Source organism: Mustela putorius, unplaced genomic scaffold, assembly GCF_011764305.1.
Source record: "Mustela putorius furo isolate JIRA1106 unplaced genomic scaffold, ASM1176430v1.1 tig00003942_pilon_pilon_pilon, whole genome shotgun sequence".
Lineage (NCBI taxonomy): Eukaryota > Metazoa > Chordata > Mammalia > Carnivora > Mustelidae > Mustela > Mustela putorius.
In genome coordinates this window covers 12,048,740-12,065,717 of record NW_025422087.1, presented here as the reverse complement: position 1 = coordinate 12,065,717, position 16,978 = coordinate 12,048,740, and the positions used below count along the sequence as shown (strand labels likewise).

The 16,978-nt window shown below is 35.8% G+C and overlaps 1 protein-coding gene across 1 annotated transcript in view; it reads left to right on the top strand.

Annotated features, from left to right (window-relative positions):
* Positions 1–16,978, top strand: part of TRPC4 (transient receptor potential cation channel subfamily C member 4) — a 199,969-nt gene that overhangs the window by 38,875 nt on the left and 144,116 nt on the right. Inside the window, exon 2 of the mRNA XM_004779530.3 lies at positions 15,148–15,552. Within this exon, the coding sequence (XP_004779587.1) occupies positions 15,175–15,552 (378 nt within the window). The 5' untranslated portion in view covers positions 15,148–15,174. The remainder of the gene's footprint in view (positions 1–15,147; positions 15,553–16,978) is intronic.

Sequence of the window (16,978 nt, the reverse complement as noted above, 5' to 3'; positions counted from 1 at the left end):
ATACTTGTTGGAGGTATTTAGAAGATGCTAAATTTTTTGTGCATAATGAACCTTTATGAAGAGTATTCTAAGCATTCTAGTTTTAAAAAAAACTAATTTGCCTTTGATTTGCATAACTGATGTTTGAGTTCAGTGTAGAAATAAACTTGGTTAATTCTAAGGACATGAAAAGATTGAGTAAAAGATTTAAAAGTTCAGGACAAAAGGAAGAGACTAATTTTACAATATTTATATCCTCTACTTTTCTGTTAAGTATAGAGTGCCTGTAGAATGTTAAATACTCAATCTGAATTACTATCCAGAAATAGTAAAGGAAGTAAGAATTGTCATGCGGCAAAGTCCTACTGAGCTTTAACCTTCTGCACTCAATTTAACATTGAAAGTGAAGCCTATGTTTAATTATTTACCATTGCTACATCTTACATGAGTGTAGGAGTGCTAACAGCACTGACTCCATCTTTGGCCTTCCATCTTTTTCTCCACACTGGTGTACAGAGAGCCCCATTTGAAATCACAACTTTATGATCTCCCGATCATGTTCCTCACTCCATACATGCTTGGGATTAACATCTGGACTGGGCAGAGAATAGAGGCAGAGAACGGCTGGGTAGGGCCCTGGATCTTCCTACCACCCATGGCCCCTGTCAGGAAATTACCCTGAATAAAACTCCGTGTAAAGGGCATGGCTTTGTTTTTCTATATTAAAGTACCTTGTCAGTAAAAAGGATGACCCTCCTGCACCTTCTAACAATGAGCAAATAATTATTGACCCTCCTGCACCTTCTAACAATGAGCAAATTGACCCTCCTCCACCTTCTAACAATGAGGTAATAATTATTGACCCTCCTGCACCTTCTAACAATGAGCAAATGACTAGATTATGCTATCTTTTCTTGGTTGCACTATAGTGAATTGAACCAGATTACCTGATAATGTGGACGCAGAGAATGGGAAGGGAGAGGTTAGGTGCCTAGAACTTGCCATGGGTCTTCTTCTTAGATACAACTGAGCAGGCATCTGTGAACCTGGAAATATTCCTTAGCAGGTGAAGCTCCAATGAAGGTGTGATGAATAGGATTCCACTACCTTGAGTACCAGTTGGTACCACAGTCAAGACTCAATTTGCAAAGAAACCCAAGACCTGAGGGACAGATTCATATTTAGGGAAGGTCCAGCAGTGTTGGTAAGGACTCAAAAGAACTCTTTGAGAGCTAGTAATGAGGAATGAAGGTTCAGAATTGGTAGATCCAATACAATCATGAGAATTAGGGAGCTTGATAAAAACCGGTTGCTGAAGATGCTAAATGGCCATTCAAAAGCTGAGTAAGGGCAAATGTGTAATGTAGGATAAGAAAAAATGAACATAAGATAGGGAACACATTTATCAAGCCCTTGTAATTTTTTTCAGGTTATTTTATCTCAATATCCATCACAAAGGGCACTAACAATAGTGTTTACCCCAAGGGGTTTTCCTAAGAATTAATCGACTTCATACATGTAAAACTTGGAATAGTGCTTGGTGTGTGCTGAGTTCAGAAAGTGCTGTTGTTTTGTTGCTATGTTGTTTTGTTGTTTCAAGGAACTGAGGTTTCAGATAGAATCTTAATCTCTGGAGATCTTGTAAGGCAAGAACAAAATTCCTAGAGACATGAAGGGACCAGCTTCATTCAGAAGCAGCCCTAATAGAACTATGGTTCCTACCTGCCTAGACCAAAAATTGCTTGGCAATGTGGGATAGAATCTAGCCCGAGGATGTTTACCACATCTGATTTGCCAATGAAACTGTTAGTATTTTCATTGCTTGTCCTTTTGCTGCAGCTTCTGGATGTAATATTTAATCGCTGTGTGACCTTGCAGAAATTTTTAACTTTTCTGAGCCATAGAAACTTGACTTTTCCTGTGACTTTGTATAGTTCTTTCATATTCCCAAATGTATACAATCACTTAAAAGAATAGTATTTGATAGGAAATAATAAGGGTCACTGATTGATTTAGAATAAAATTGAGATAACAAAAACTCTAAAAGATATAACAGGAAAGTCATTATGTAAAAATGTGACCAGTAATTCCAAGAGTGGAAACAAGAATAAGATAGCGAGTTTTTTCCTGCTCTCCATGCCTTTAAAAACTTTGTTTCCTCTTCCTAGAATTCCTCGTTTCTGTATAGTCACTGGGGAAATAGCACTCAAATATTTAGGTAAAAGCCCACCTCTTCTAGCAACATCTTGATGCCGTCCCATGGCGTGCCTACAATAATGGCTTTCTCTTCTGAATCCCAAGGAAATATTATATAAATCTATAATCTATCCTGGAGAATTTATCACATGGTATTTACTATTGGTTATAGACAAAACTCTTTTTCCACATGATAGCATTCTCCCTGAGGTCAGGGATTTCTTGCTGTTTTAACAGCTCTACTGAGATATAATTTACATACATAAAAAATTCACCCATTGGGACTGTGTTTTATTTGACTTTATATCCTCAGCCTACAAAATAGTCTTGATCTGATAACAGAATAAGCTGTAATAAATCTTTTTTGAATCCTCCAAACAACATATGGAGGAATAAAGATTTCCAGCTGTCATGAAGCAGATGTGAAGCTGATGCACCCTAGTGAACTAATTTGTCTTTAGGACTGAGAAATTTGATCAGATTGTCCTCTGTTACTCCCACACTTCATGTACTTTTCCTTTAAAGAATATGCCTTCAGAGGGGAGGACGTTTCTTCACCAAAAGTGACCCCTTGCTGAAACTGCAGTGGACTAATAAAAATAAATTAGCTTCAGGATTTACAACTTGGAACCTTGATAATAGCCTCACCATGGTATCTTTAGTAACTGGAAATAGGGAGAAAAACAGTCTGTCTTTTTCTTTTTACATCAGGACAGGTTGTTTTAGGAATACCGAGAACAATAGATTTGAAAGCATTCATGGATTCAGCCTGTAAAAATACACAAAAATTATATTTATCAGAGATTACAGGGGAGTCTAGTTTTATCCACCAAAATGTTAAGACCTCTCATGGTAATGTCAAAATGATTAGTCTATGGCAGTTTGTAAATCAATAAGTAAGAATACTGTTTTCTGCTTTTATGTTTCCCCTAAATGTTTCAGACAGAGGTTATATAAGAAATTAATGCCATATAATAACCACCCCATTTAGGGGGAAAAAAAACAATATAGACTGTCTTATTTACAGGTATAACACATAAAAATACATGTGGGGATTTGTAAAATTGTATGCCTAATAAGAAAATTATAGCTCCAGCATAATGATAAACCTATGTATTTTCATTACCCAAACAACAAAAAAAGGATTTTTGCTTAATAAAAAATAGTACTTTGTAGAAATAAAAATAACCAAGTTAACTTCATAATATGATTAGTATTTAGAGTGCAAACTACAATGGAAAATTCTAAAGACTGTAGGATACTTAAAAACCAAATTGTTCTTTGTGGTTACCATAAAATAAATGGATTTGAAACTATTTCTTGTAGTTGTGTTTATCTGAACAAGTAATATATTTTGGAAATAGTTTCCTTGGAAATCTCAGTGGTTCGTAATGAGACAACCTATCTATGACCAACAGCAGGAAAATCATGTATCAAAGCAAAATGCAAATACTATTTATAAAAATTAAATAAAAAATTATAGAGCTTCATGGAAACATGAAGATCATTTTGTATAACTTTAATGGAAGAATAAAAAGAGTGACAAAGTTAGAAATGTGCTCAAGGTCACATGGTTTATTGGCAGAGATAGTGACCAAAACAGAGACTGACAGAATCATAGAGTCTAACCATCATTGTCATTAAACAATATCCAATATATCCATCTATTTAGTTCTTGAATCTTCTCTACAACATTCCCATAAGTTGTCTCCTCAGTGTTTGAATACTGTCAGCAATGGGGAGTTTACTAGCCTTTGAGGGTCACATTCCATGTTTGAACAAATCTTACTCTTAAGTGACCACCCTTTTGTTGAGAAGAAAGCTTTTTCTTCATAATTTCTACGTCTTAGTCTTAGTTCTGGCTTTTGGAATTGTGAAAAACATGTCAAATACCTCTTAAACATGAGAGTCCTGCTAATTACTAAGGACAGCAGAGTGTTACTTTTTTATAAAATAAACTTTTACTTTGTGATTAAAGGCTTTTTTATTAAAATCATTGTTTTCTCTTTATCAAAAACCTAGAGAATGTAGGCCAGAACAAAAAAAAAATCACCAATTACCCATGGAAAACCTTTCTTAATTGTGAGCATAGTTACCTCCTTCTTATAGGTTTTATCATTGTTGAGGATGCTAATCTTTATTGTGTTGAAAATTTTATTCATGATTAGCACTTAGCATAATGATTTTATGACATTAACCTTTAATATATTAAAGGTGACATTAACCTTTAATACATATTATTTTAATAGTTACACATTTTTTATTAAATAAATATTCAGCTCTTAATTAAACTAGCTGATAATTATTGGCTTTTGAATCTCTCCAGTTTTTTTTCCCAACAATAGATAAGCTATTTTATCTTTTGTGAATATATCATTGCCTGTCTAATAAATTAAAACTCCAGCTTAGATTTCTGGAAGAGATATTCCTAGGGTGAAGAACTTGAGCCTTTCCAAAGACTGATACACAAATTTCCAATTCCTTTCCAGTTTAAACTATCACCAGCAATTTATGAGAGAAGTATTTTTGCTGAATTCTTCCTGATAGTGGCTCTTCTTTTATATTTAATCTGACCACATTTGGCATGTATTATGTTTTATCATGCTGGTAAACTTCTCAAATGTAGAAACATAGAATGCATTTTTTTAAAGATTTTATTTTTTACTTATTTGGGAAAGAGAGAGAGAGCACGAGTTGGGGAAGGAGCAGAGAAAGAGAAGCAGACACCCCACTAAGCAGGGAGCCTGACAAGGGGCTCAATCCCAGGACCCTGAGATCACAACCTGAGCTGAAGATAGACATCTAACCAACTGAGCCACCCAGGTACCCCTAGAGTGAATTTTCAGATGATATTTTCCATTTATATTTCTTTTTTCTCTAAGAGAGCTGTTCTTTTTACCCTTTGAATCCCAGTGGTTTTCTTTTCTATTTAATAAACTCTTTGAAGTCATGTGTATTTTGAATAATTTCCCTTATTTTGCTTTTAACCTTGTGTATTATGTGTGAATATTAAAGTATTTTGAACTCTATGTATCCATAAGTCTTTCTCATAGTCATTCCTCCATTATTTTTCGCTTAGTAAAGTCTTCCCTATTGAAATTCCATTTGTTTCAATATTTCACTTTTAAATTCATTTAGAATACGTATTCATGGTGTTCCAAAATAATTATTTCCAAAATTTTTAACCAGTTGTGTCAATATTATTTACTATTTTTCCATTCCCTGTACTGATTTGTCATGCTACCCTGTTGAAACACTACTATGCAGTATGGGTTCATTTATCTTTCTCACACACACACACACATCCCACCACCACCTCCGCCTCTACCACCACCACCAACAGGAGTAATAGCTAAACCACAAGGTATCCTTTCTTACCTATTGCAATGATGTAAGTGATATTTAAAAAAAAAAAAAAAGGTCATATATTTGGCAAAAATTCTGTATGTGCATCCAAATTTGAGCATTTTTATATTATTTTTGTTTTCCCAAAAAGGTTTATTTCTTTTTGTTTTGGGCTAGAGACTTACTGTTACCATTATGACAGTACATAGACACATGCATGTACATGCACACAATTTCAGAGAATACAGGTTGGCTATAGATTTCAGGATCTGAGTGTGGTGGGGTACTCTGATTACATTTTGCAGTTGAATAAGTTTCTTTCTTTTTTTAAATTTTAATTAAATTTTTTTATTATGTTGTTAGTCACCATACAGTACATCATTAGTTTCTGATGTAGTGTTCCATGATTCATTGTTTGCATATAACACCCAGTTGCTCTTTGTAATACATGCCCTCCGTAATACCCATCACCAATCTCACCCATCACTCCATCCTCCCTCCCTTCTAAACCCTCAGTTTGTTTCCCGGAGTCCATAGTCTCTCATGGTTTGTCTCCCACTCCCATTTCTCCCTCTTCATTTTTCCCTTCCTTCTCCTAATGTCCTCTATGCTATTCCTTATGTTCCACAAGTAAGTGAATAATTTTCTTTTGAAACTAGGTTAGTTTGTCTTTTTTTTTTTTTTTTTTGGTCTAACTTTGCAAAGTACTTATTTAGGACATGCATTGTTTCTCCCCATTTTTTCTTAACGTTGCTTTCTTTACCATGTTATGTTTTCATTGCCAACAAGCCAAGTAACAGCATCTTTGACACAGATATTTCTAGGATAGTAACAGCAAGATGTATGCACACATCCTTGTTACAAAATGACATACATATTCTTCAACAACTTCAAATTCTGGAAATTATGGAAAAATAGAGATTTGGGAAAGACAGGGTAAGATTACTTAAAACATATTCAATAATGTAATAATATACACGTATTAATAAACTCAGTAAAATATGAGCAGACATTTAAATCCCCATCACATCATACTACCATCAAAGTCTGAGAGTTTTGCATTCTCAATCACAGGGGTTAATGTTTCCTCTTTCCTGATAGAGACTCTTAATGGTATTAACTAATTTAGTGGATGATGATCTCTTAGTTTCACTCTTGCACAATCCCAAATCAATTAACAGCCCAGGTGAACTTTATTTTTTAAAAGATTTTATTTATTTGAGAGAGAGAGAGCAAGAGCTAGTGAGGAGGAGCAAAGGGAGGGAAAGAAGCAGACTCCCCACTGAGCAGGGGTTTGATCCCAGAACCCTGAGGTCATGACCTGAGCTGAAGGCTGAGGCTTAAGGGACTGAGCCACCCAGATGCCCTCATCCCCCAGGGACCTTTAAAAACAGAAATTGGATCAAGTCACTCCCCAGCTCAAAGCCCTTCAGTAACTTCTTATTGTTCTTAGAATACATTCCAGAATCCATGCCCCACATTCTGGGCTACAGAGTCACCTCCTCTATTCTTCCTCTTATTCTCTGTACTCCAGGCAAGCTGGCCCCTTCCACGTTCTAGAATGTTCTACCTGCCTGCCTTACCATCTTCTCACTTTCAGATCCTTTTAACAGTTTTCTCTGCACTTCTTACATTTTCCATAGCTAGCATTTTCTCTCTCATGTCACAGAAAGGCCACCCGCAAACACTCTACCTTATGCAGCTCTCCATCCCTTCCCCTCCTGCCATGCTTCTCCATAACATCTCACCATCTGTTTCCATTATAACCTTAACAAAATTTTAAGTATTCTGTTTGCCCCTTTGTTTTTTGTTTTTTGTTTTTAATTTTTGTGGGTCCTCTTCAATGGCTCATAAGCTCTATGAGCACAAAGATCTTGGCTTTCATTTACCACAGCACTGCCAATGTTTGGTACACACATGTTGACACACATGTTCAATCAGTATTTAATTCATTCAACAAATATTTATTGTGTACTTGTTCTACACCAGACCTTTTTCTGCACTGCATGTATATCAAATGAGTAAAAGAGATAAAAATCCTCTACTCTTTACACAATAAAAAATATTCTTTTTATATCTTTCAATTTTCCATATATTGATCTTACGGTCAAATACGGTCTTTGTGTGAAAAATCTTCTGGAGCTACACATATGAGTCTGATTTTATTTCTTCTTACATCTAAAATATTCCAGTAAAATATAAAATTCTAGCTTCAAACTTCTGTTTTATTGGGGGAGGAGGTTGCTTCCATATTTTCCAAAAATACCTCATTATCTTCTAGCTTCCAAATTTGCTGTTAAGAGGTCTGGTGTTAGGGGTACCTGGGTGGTTCAGTCGGTTAAGTGGCCAGCCTTTGGTTTCAGTATGTCCTGATCTCATGGGCTGTGGGATCAAGCCCCACATCAAACTCCTCACTCAATGAAGAGTCTGCTTCAAGTTTCTCTCCTTCTTTCCCTCCCCAACATGCTCTCTCTTTGTGTTCTCTCTGTATCTCTAAAATAAACAAATAAATGTTAAAATAAAAGAGGTCTGATGTTAATCTGATTCTTTATTCAAATGCCCTTCTGATGATGTTAGATAATAGTGGTAAGAGACATATTACAGAGCTGTGAGCTATGTACGTGTTGAAGTATACATTATGGTTTTAATTCTTCATACGTTGACAAAAGCGTGGGAGAAAAGATATACAGAGTAGAAAAATAGGTAAAAATTAAAGCACTTCACACAAACTCTTGGTAGCTCAGTGACTGTTAACTGGCAGACCAGTTATTCACTGTTTCATTTAAGGGCCACCACGAGCTAAACCAATTTTAGAGAAATGATTAAAGCAGTTTGATCCCGTTAATTTTATTCCTTTACCTAAAATGGCAGTGAAATAACTCTAAAAGTGTGGTCATTAATTCCTTTGATTCATCAGCAAAATTTTGGCACATATCTTTTTCATAGCACTGTGGATGTGAAACTGTAAGTTGCATCTTACACAGTAAATAAGAAAAGTTCTAAATCTAAGAGGTCCGCAGAGTATATGAAGACCCATAAAAAGGCTATATAACTCTTTCTTAGGAAGAAGGGAATAAAAAGCCTCAAGGCTGTGATACTTCACAAAAGGTTTTAAAACTTGGCAGGAGTTGACAGAGGCTCCAGGGGAGGAAAGGTATTCCTGTTGTAAAGAACAAGATGAAAAAATGCTTAGAGCTATGGTAGCCAAGTAGTTTGTCAGTGTAAAATAGTTTTCCAGGAGCGATCTTGGGAAATATGTCTACGAAGGCATTTAGAAACCAGATCATGGAGAAGTCCAGTATTCTGTTAAAAATTCAGTATGTTTTCCAGTGAGTAATTATCAGTCACTTAAGAATTATAAGAGAGTGGCTTGATCAGATTTACATTTTGGCATGATTAAGTATGTGGCATTGTGGAAGCTAAATAAAGAGGATGTAAGAATAATGTCAGTGAAATGATTGAGAAGGATATTGGTGTGTCCAGGTAAAAGATGATGAGGAGATAAAGTCGGTCAGCAGTACACACAGGGAATGCTAGGGAGCAGTCCAAATATGGTAAGACTTAAGAAATGGTCCTGGTTTTTTGTTTTTTGTTTTTTTTTTTTTAAGATTTTATTTATTTATTTGACAGACAGAGATCACAAGTAGGCAGAGTGGCAGGCAGAGAGAGAGAGAGAGAGAGGGAAGCAGGCTTCCTGCGGGGCAGAGAGCCCGATGCGGGGCTCAATCCCAGGACCCTGAGATCATGACCCGAGCCGAAGGCAGCAGCCCAAACCACTGAGCCACCCAGGCGCCCCGAAATGGTCCTGTTTTTAATGTTAATTGATTTATATTTAAAAAGCCACATATGAATAGCGAGAACAGCATTGGATAACACAGGTCTAGAACTTTAGAGAAGTACAGCCCCTGAGCATGGACTTTAGAGCCTATTTTTAAAAATGTGGCATATTTTAAAGACATCTGTGGGTTTTACGGATCATTTCGAATAATGAGTAATGGATGAGCAGAGCTGATGAGAGTGACAGATGAAGGAAAGAGCCAGGAGCAGAGCCCTGGTAATAACACTTAGGCTTTAGGTCGAAGGAAAAGAAGCTGGAGGAACTGTGGAGAGAGAGGTCATGTTGAGGTAGAAGGTAGAGCATTAGAGAAGAGTGTCATAGAACTCAAGTCAGGGATGTTTTATTTAGAAAGGCTCAGTCACAGTAGGCTGCTAGAAGCCAAGTGTTATGTGGCTCGAAGAGCCCCAAAATGTATATGGAAACTAGCAGGACATGACTGACTATAAGAAAAATATTTACTCCATCATGGTGATAAATACCATCTTAGAGTAAACCAGTAAATGGCAGGTAAGCTTAAACTTAAAAAAAACAAAAAAACAAAAAAACAGAGATAAGAGAGAAAAAGAATTGCCAAAGATAATTAGAATTTTAAAATAACTAGGTGAAAATTAAATACATTTGTAATTTGAGAAGAGTTCAGTTTGCAGAGAGAAGTTTAAGGTCTGAAAGACGGAGAGGACTGATGTAAAGTTTTAGAGAGATGGCAATGGCCAAACACCCAGGCAGCCAGAGAGAGAACATCCTTTCCTCTGAAATTTGAGGAGAAAATAGAAATAGATCAATGTGCAGCTTCGAACTCCCAGGGTGGAAATTCAAACATTGACAACAGTATGTATTTTCTCAGACATGAGATAATCAAGATAAATAAAAATGTTTGCCCTGCAAATGCATTCTTCCAGGTATGTATTTTTGTGTTTTGTTTTGCTTTTTAATAGGGATATATAGGGTTTAGTTCTAAGCTTGGTACTTGTTAAAGATAAGCAGAATCTCGAATTCCTCCTTTAAAATCTTAAGATGTCATAATATTTCGTTAGTAGTGTTTTTTCTTTCAGTAAGTATTATAACTTGGACTTCTTGAAATTCACAGAAATATCCTTAAGACCCTTCAAAGGAATTTAGTGGTTCATTTTGTCTTTACAATAACAAAAAAAGAGAAAACAGGTTTTAGCCGGGCTAAGTCACAAAAAAGTATCACATTGCAGGAGTTATGTGGTACTTTTGGTACAAGACTTCAAACTACTGAAATGTGCATATAGTATCCTGCCTGAGGAAAGTAGGAAAGGGTCTGGAATTCAGAATAGCAAAAATCACAGCATTTGATGTTTTTATGGAGTAGTATTATGTCAAAGATTAGAGTTAATGTAGTGCACCAGTAGCCAAAAAGACATCTGAATTGGATTGAGTGTGAATAAATTATCTTGGAAAATGTCATTTCATATAAGAGTCCAGAAAAAGAAAAAAAGCAACTGAAATATGTGTGATAGAATCCTTAAAAAAAAAAAAAAATGGAAATCAATTTCTCACTGAGCCATGAAATCACACCTGTAAACATGGATCTTTTGACCATAAACTAGGGATTATAAAGCAACACACACACACACACACATATATATGTATATAAATATATATATCTCCACTGTTCTTTCCACTGCACAAGTCTCATTCTCTAAGAAATATACCATCTGATCCATAAAAAGATGTAGGACCTTTGTTTTTCTGTTTATGTTGCTTAGATAATTGTGGTTCTCACATCTAGTGGCAATTTCTTAACATTTCTCTTGATGGTAAGGTGTAGCTCTCTCCAGCTTTGTGCTTGTTTTAATCCCCAACACATTTACAGAAATTAAAATTTAGGTTATTTAAAATTTCACATACAGAATTTAAGGTTTTTCCCATCACTTCCCATCTCTCTTCTGAGTCCTTGAAGTGTAACTTGATGAAACAGTCATTTCACTTCTGGATGGTATGTTATAAAGGGAGCATTGAAATCAAGACTGTGATTTCATGGGGGAAAAGATCTTTTCCTCCCCAGAAAGCTCATTCTGAAAGTGCAGGACCAGGAACAGGCTTTTATTTACACGCTTTAGTTCAGGATCTCTGCTGTCCTGAGCGTCCTGTTCTTTCTCGGGCTTTCCATCCAGCAACAATTCCGGAGTCGCTGACAAGTCTGTCAGCTCAGGAACTGCTTCAGCCTTATCAGCACTTTGCACTCACTGTTACATTCATCTATCACAGTTTCGAAAAGCGAAACTTTAGTTTTGTCCTTCTATTAGTATCCCTGTATCTCAAGTTATCCAGTACAGAGACTTGTCTAAAAATTGTATAATCTTCCTTGCTCTTTTAAAGTTTTAGTTATAATTGTTTTATGTGCATGTTTTATATTCCATTGTAAATAATTAAATTTCATTTATTTAATGTATAAATGTAATATAATAATAAATAAATGTAATGTATTTAAGCAAAGTAAAAAAATGTAATGATTAATGTAAATTCTTAAAATATTTGGTATATTTCAAATTCACCTATTCTTCCCAATTCACATGGGGTTTCATATTCGTTTAAAATCTGAGAAATTGGGGCTCCTGAGTGGCTCAGTCTTTAAATGTCTGCCTATGGCTCAGGTCACGATCCCAGGAAGTCCTGATCCCAGTGTCCTGGGATCCAGCTCAACATTGGGCTCCCTGCTCTGCAGGAAGCATGCTTCTCCCTCTCCCACTCCCCCTGCTTCTGTTCCCTCTCTCACTGTCCCTTTCTCTGTCAAATAAATAAACAAAATCTTAAAAAAAAAAAATCAAATCTGAGAACTTGAAAGAGGACAATACCTTTAATAGAAGAGCTTTTCAGCACGAACTCTAAATCTTCTCACTCATTCTTTCGATAATGTTATTTACCTCACTTTATGGATGGAGAAATAGGTTCCTGAATGTAATGTCTCATGCCCAGTTCACATTTTAAATACAGTGTTGGTTAGAATATGTCTTCCTTTAAGGCGAGTCTCACATTCTAACCCATCCTTAAGGAGTTTATATTTATGACCGTTATCTGGATTAAATGAAATAGATTTTAATAAATCTAATTTCTCATTATCTATCCTCCTCTCCCCCAACTTCTCCAGTACCTTCTGTGTTGTCCACCAATCCCTTCATTGTCGCCGACATCCTGCAGTTTGGAAGTCATGCTCACCACCATATCACTGACACACACTATCCTGTGCTTTACGCAGGAGAGATCAAATGCTGTTTACTGTTGGGGTGCCTGGGTGGCTTAGCCAATTAATTGTCTGCCTTCTACTCAGGTCATGATTCTAGGGTGCCGGGATGGAGCCCCACCCCCACGTCAGTCTCCCTGCTCAGTGGGAGGAGTCTGCTTCTCCCTTGTGTGCTCTCTCTCTGACCGTCCCCTGGCTGGCGTATGTGCTCTATCTCTCTCTCAAAGAAGTAAATAAAGTCTTTAAAACAAACAAAAAAATGCTATTTACTGTCTAATTCTTTATTTGATGCCATCATTAATAAATGAGTAAATGAAAAAAACAAAATAAAAATTTTCCATCCTTTCGGCTGTTTCCTAATCTTGATGGAGTCACAATTCAAAGTTCTGCTTCTGTGTGTGTGTGTGTGTTCATACCTTCATTTTAAACCTGTATTTTTGGTAAGCTACCTTCAAACATTAGTCTTAAGCAAAGCAATTATTGGTGGCAAACCTTGAACTCAACTCTAAAAAGCAATATTTATATATTTTTCCAAGAGTCTTAGGTAAGGACAAAGTGAGGAAATAAAGAATGTATACTGTTGAAATAGAATATAAATGCCACTTATTATCATTATGAAGCATTTACATTGCAGTCCTGGTAAAATTACAATGTGGGAGCCCATTGCCATTGATTCTGCACACTCTTACGAAAGCTGACATAGATTGGGAAGGACATGCTGTCATTCCAGATCAGAAAATTATAATGAGATATGTAGCATCATAATGATATTGGCTTATTGTAGTTTTAGTTATACCAGAAGAATATTAAATTGTCCTTGTTATCTCATAATATAATCTATAAAGTCTCTCCTACAATTCTAGTGAGTTAAAGCATCTCCAACTACTGAAATTAAATACAAGCTTCAAGCAAGTAACTTGCACACCTAAAATTGTTAGATTTAAACACCAAGATCACTTCTCATTTTTCTTTAAAAAAAAAAATTGCCGTTTAAAGAATTCACAACACCCCCTATCTGCAGTTGCATAAATGAATGCATATCATGCCCGTGTAGTTGGTCATTATCCAGTTAAAACACCAAGACTAATAAAATAGGAAGTATTTGAGAAAAATATTCTGGACTAACAGATTCTTATATTTGCTTTATCTGTGAAGGGGCCTTAATAAAATACTAAATTTAATGAACCAGAAAGGAGCAAATTATGAAATAAAAGCTTTGTGTATTATATCCTGAACCTAGATACTTGAGAAATTGGGATTAATAATCTGAACATCAAAAAGTGAGACAACTACTTGGTAACTGAAATGCCTATTAAACTGAGGTAGCATGCAAGCAATTTCCCAAATTGAGAACATTACCTAAATGTAGTCACACATGTTCATTCAATGCACATTTAATTTATGTTAAAGTATCATTGAAATCAGATTAATTTACTCATAAAATGATTGGGTCTAAAAAGATCAATTAAGATGAATATGCATGTTCTAGTACCTAGAATCCTCCATTAATTTTAATTTAATAGTAAATGTATGTAAATAAACAAGTGAGTTGAATATAAATGACATAGAATAATAAAATAATAGTTCAGCACATAAGTATGAAATCAGGAACAGCAATAAAAAATTATATTCCAAACAATAGATTTTTCTGTAAATATTTATCAGTAGGATGATACTAAATCAGTAGAGTTTCCAGTGACTTTGTTCTTATCAATCTATCTTAAGATGTTCTTTTATTTTTTAAAGTAATTCCCTCATCTTCAACTGTATCTTTACGACAGTGTATCTTTACAGTTTGCAATGAATATATTCCCGTCTTGTGGTTTACTGCTTCATGGTATTAAAGGTAATAGAATTAAGAAAAGAGCATTTTCATAATAAACTCTATATTTAATCCATTTCTAAATTCTTCCTTTGGAACTTGAATTGCTTAGATTCATCTTGATCATTAATATCTCGGTTCTTTCCCCTTCAGTGAATTCACTTACAAATGGGAAAAAAAATTTATACTCATCGGGGTTCAATATGATATTTTATTGACATTAATATTATTAATTCACATCAACTTTGATGTCAGTACTTACTAACTTTAGGAATAGAATACATGACAAATGAAAAGCATTTTTCTAAGAAAGTGATATTTCATAGTTTTGACAGCATCTCCATGATGAACAAAATTGACAGTGAATGATACATTGGAATATCCTCAGTCCAGTTTTAGGACCTCAAAAATACAGCCTTTGATTTTCAAGGTTCCCTGCTAAAAACTGCATATATTTATGACACATTTTGTAAATAATTTCCAAAAATTGCAGGTATATCCTCTAACAGATGTCACCTTTTAAGTAACATTCCCAGTTTTTATTCCTCTTAGATTAGGAATTTGCAATTGTGTTTCTATATAACTGAATAATGATTAAGGCTGTTTCCACTGTTGAAGAGAAAATAACTCTTATTATTTAATAAAATGGTATCATTATTATTATCGGCATTATTGTTAGTTGTTAAGTGTGATGCACCATGATTAAAAAGTGTACCAGCACTAATCCTTGCATATTTTGGGTTCTCTTTGCACTTTCAGAGACAAGGAAATAGCATGGCATGAAACATGGCTCAGTTCTACTACAAAAGGAACGTGAATGCTCCCTACAGAGATCGGATCCCTCTAAGGATAGTCCGAGCGGAATCAGAACTCTCACCGTCAGAAAAAGCCTACTTAAATGCTGTGGAAAAGGGAGATTATGCAAGTGTCAAGAAATCCCTGGAGGAAGCTGAAATTTATTTTAAAATCAATATTAATTGCATTGATCCTCTTGGAAGAACTGCTCTCCTCATCGCAATTGAAAATGAGAACTTGGAGCTCATTGAACTTCTTTTAAGCTTTAATGTCTATGTTGGAGATGCCCTATTACACGCTATCAGGAAGGAAGTTGTCGGAGCTGTTGAGCTGTTACTGAACCACAAAAAGCCCAGTGGCGAAAAACAGGTACGTGCCAAAGCACCGTTTTTGATAGATTGTGCTTGCAGAAGGTTTCGGTGGATATTCAGATTCTCTCTAAACTTTAAGAATTAGAAGCACGGAAATCAGAACTATTATGATAGGGAACTAGTGATAAGTACACACTTCACATCTGCCGACAGTCACCGGCACCTGCCCATCGTGCCCTGGCAAACCAGCCCTTCAGTGAGAACTAAAGCAGAACAAAGGAGCCCATGGCGGCTTCCCATTCATTGGAAACATTCCTATGTTTCCAGCCCAGCCTAGAATGTTGTCTGAGGCTCACTCTGCATGTGTGGGTATTTTTCCTCTTGCCTTTTCATTTCCAACACTCTGCCGCAGCAGGCTGAATCCGTTTGCTATTTTCCTGTTTCATCTGCTTGCCTGTTCTGGAATTCTGCATCTTACTGCAAGTAGATATGAATTGTATCATTTAATTTTGTTATTGTTCATTAACAAACTCCAGTGGATTCTTTTAAATTGAGGTAAATTTAAAAAAAGGATTATTGGAAAATACCTAACCCTTGACTATAAGTTTAACTGCATGCCAAAATGTTGCTATATCTTAGTGTCATCACTAAATGAAAATATGCTAAAATGGCACACAATTCTACAATGTGTGAGGTTTTTTTCCTGTCTTCCTATTTTTGTTGTTGTTGTTTGACTTTTTTTTTTTAATCACTAAGGAAGTGGAGAAATCATAAACAAGAATGAAAAAGGAATCTGTTCTTGTCTGTCTAGACCCTTCTGTTTGTGACTGCCCTGTATCCGAATTGTCTATTGGATCCTTTTTCCTCTCACACTGAACCCTTCACTTCCCTGCTTGAGGTCCTATTGACTAATTGCAAAGACATTGCACATACTGCAAAAATGTGCCTTTTAGAATAAAATCTTCAAATGTGTGTGATTCTACTGTAGCCATTTCTGCTGTATTGGGTAATGCACAGTCTGTGCAGACTGTTAGGAGATGCTGCATTCTTTTAAAGCCAGCTCTGCTGTAACTCCTGTTATCTCTCCTTTACTGGAGGACTTTTATCAGAATCCTTGCCATTATTAGCAGAGCAACTCCATGGCTGGGTGTCTCCTGGAAAAAAAAAAAAGAAGAAGAAGAAGAAGAAGAAGAACTCTTGCTGCATTCTCAGAAGCCTGTGTTCTATGGTCCTTTTTTTGCCTGCCCACCATTCACCCCTCCCCTTACCTGACCCCAAGCTTTCAGAAAGCAACAGTCCACAAGGACAACATCTTTGCTTGTTGCTTTACTAGCTTTTTGTGGTTGGTTTCATATCCAATTGTTTGTGTGTTACTTTCCCATCACATCGCTAGAATTTTACTGGCAGAAAATTCTCCTGTTGCATCTGTCCTTTGAAACTTGTACAAACCTTGACAGGAGTGACCAGGTCATGGTTATAGCTAA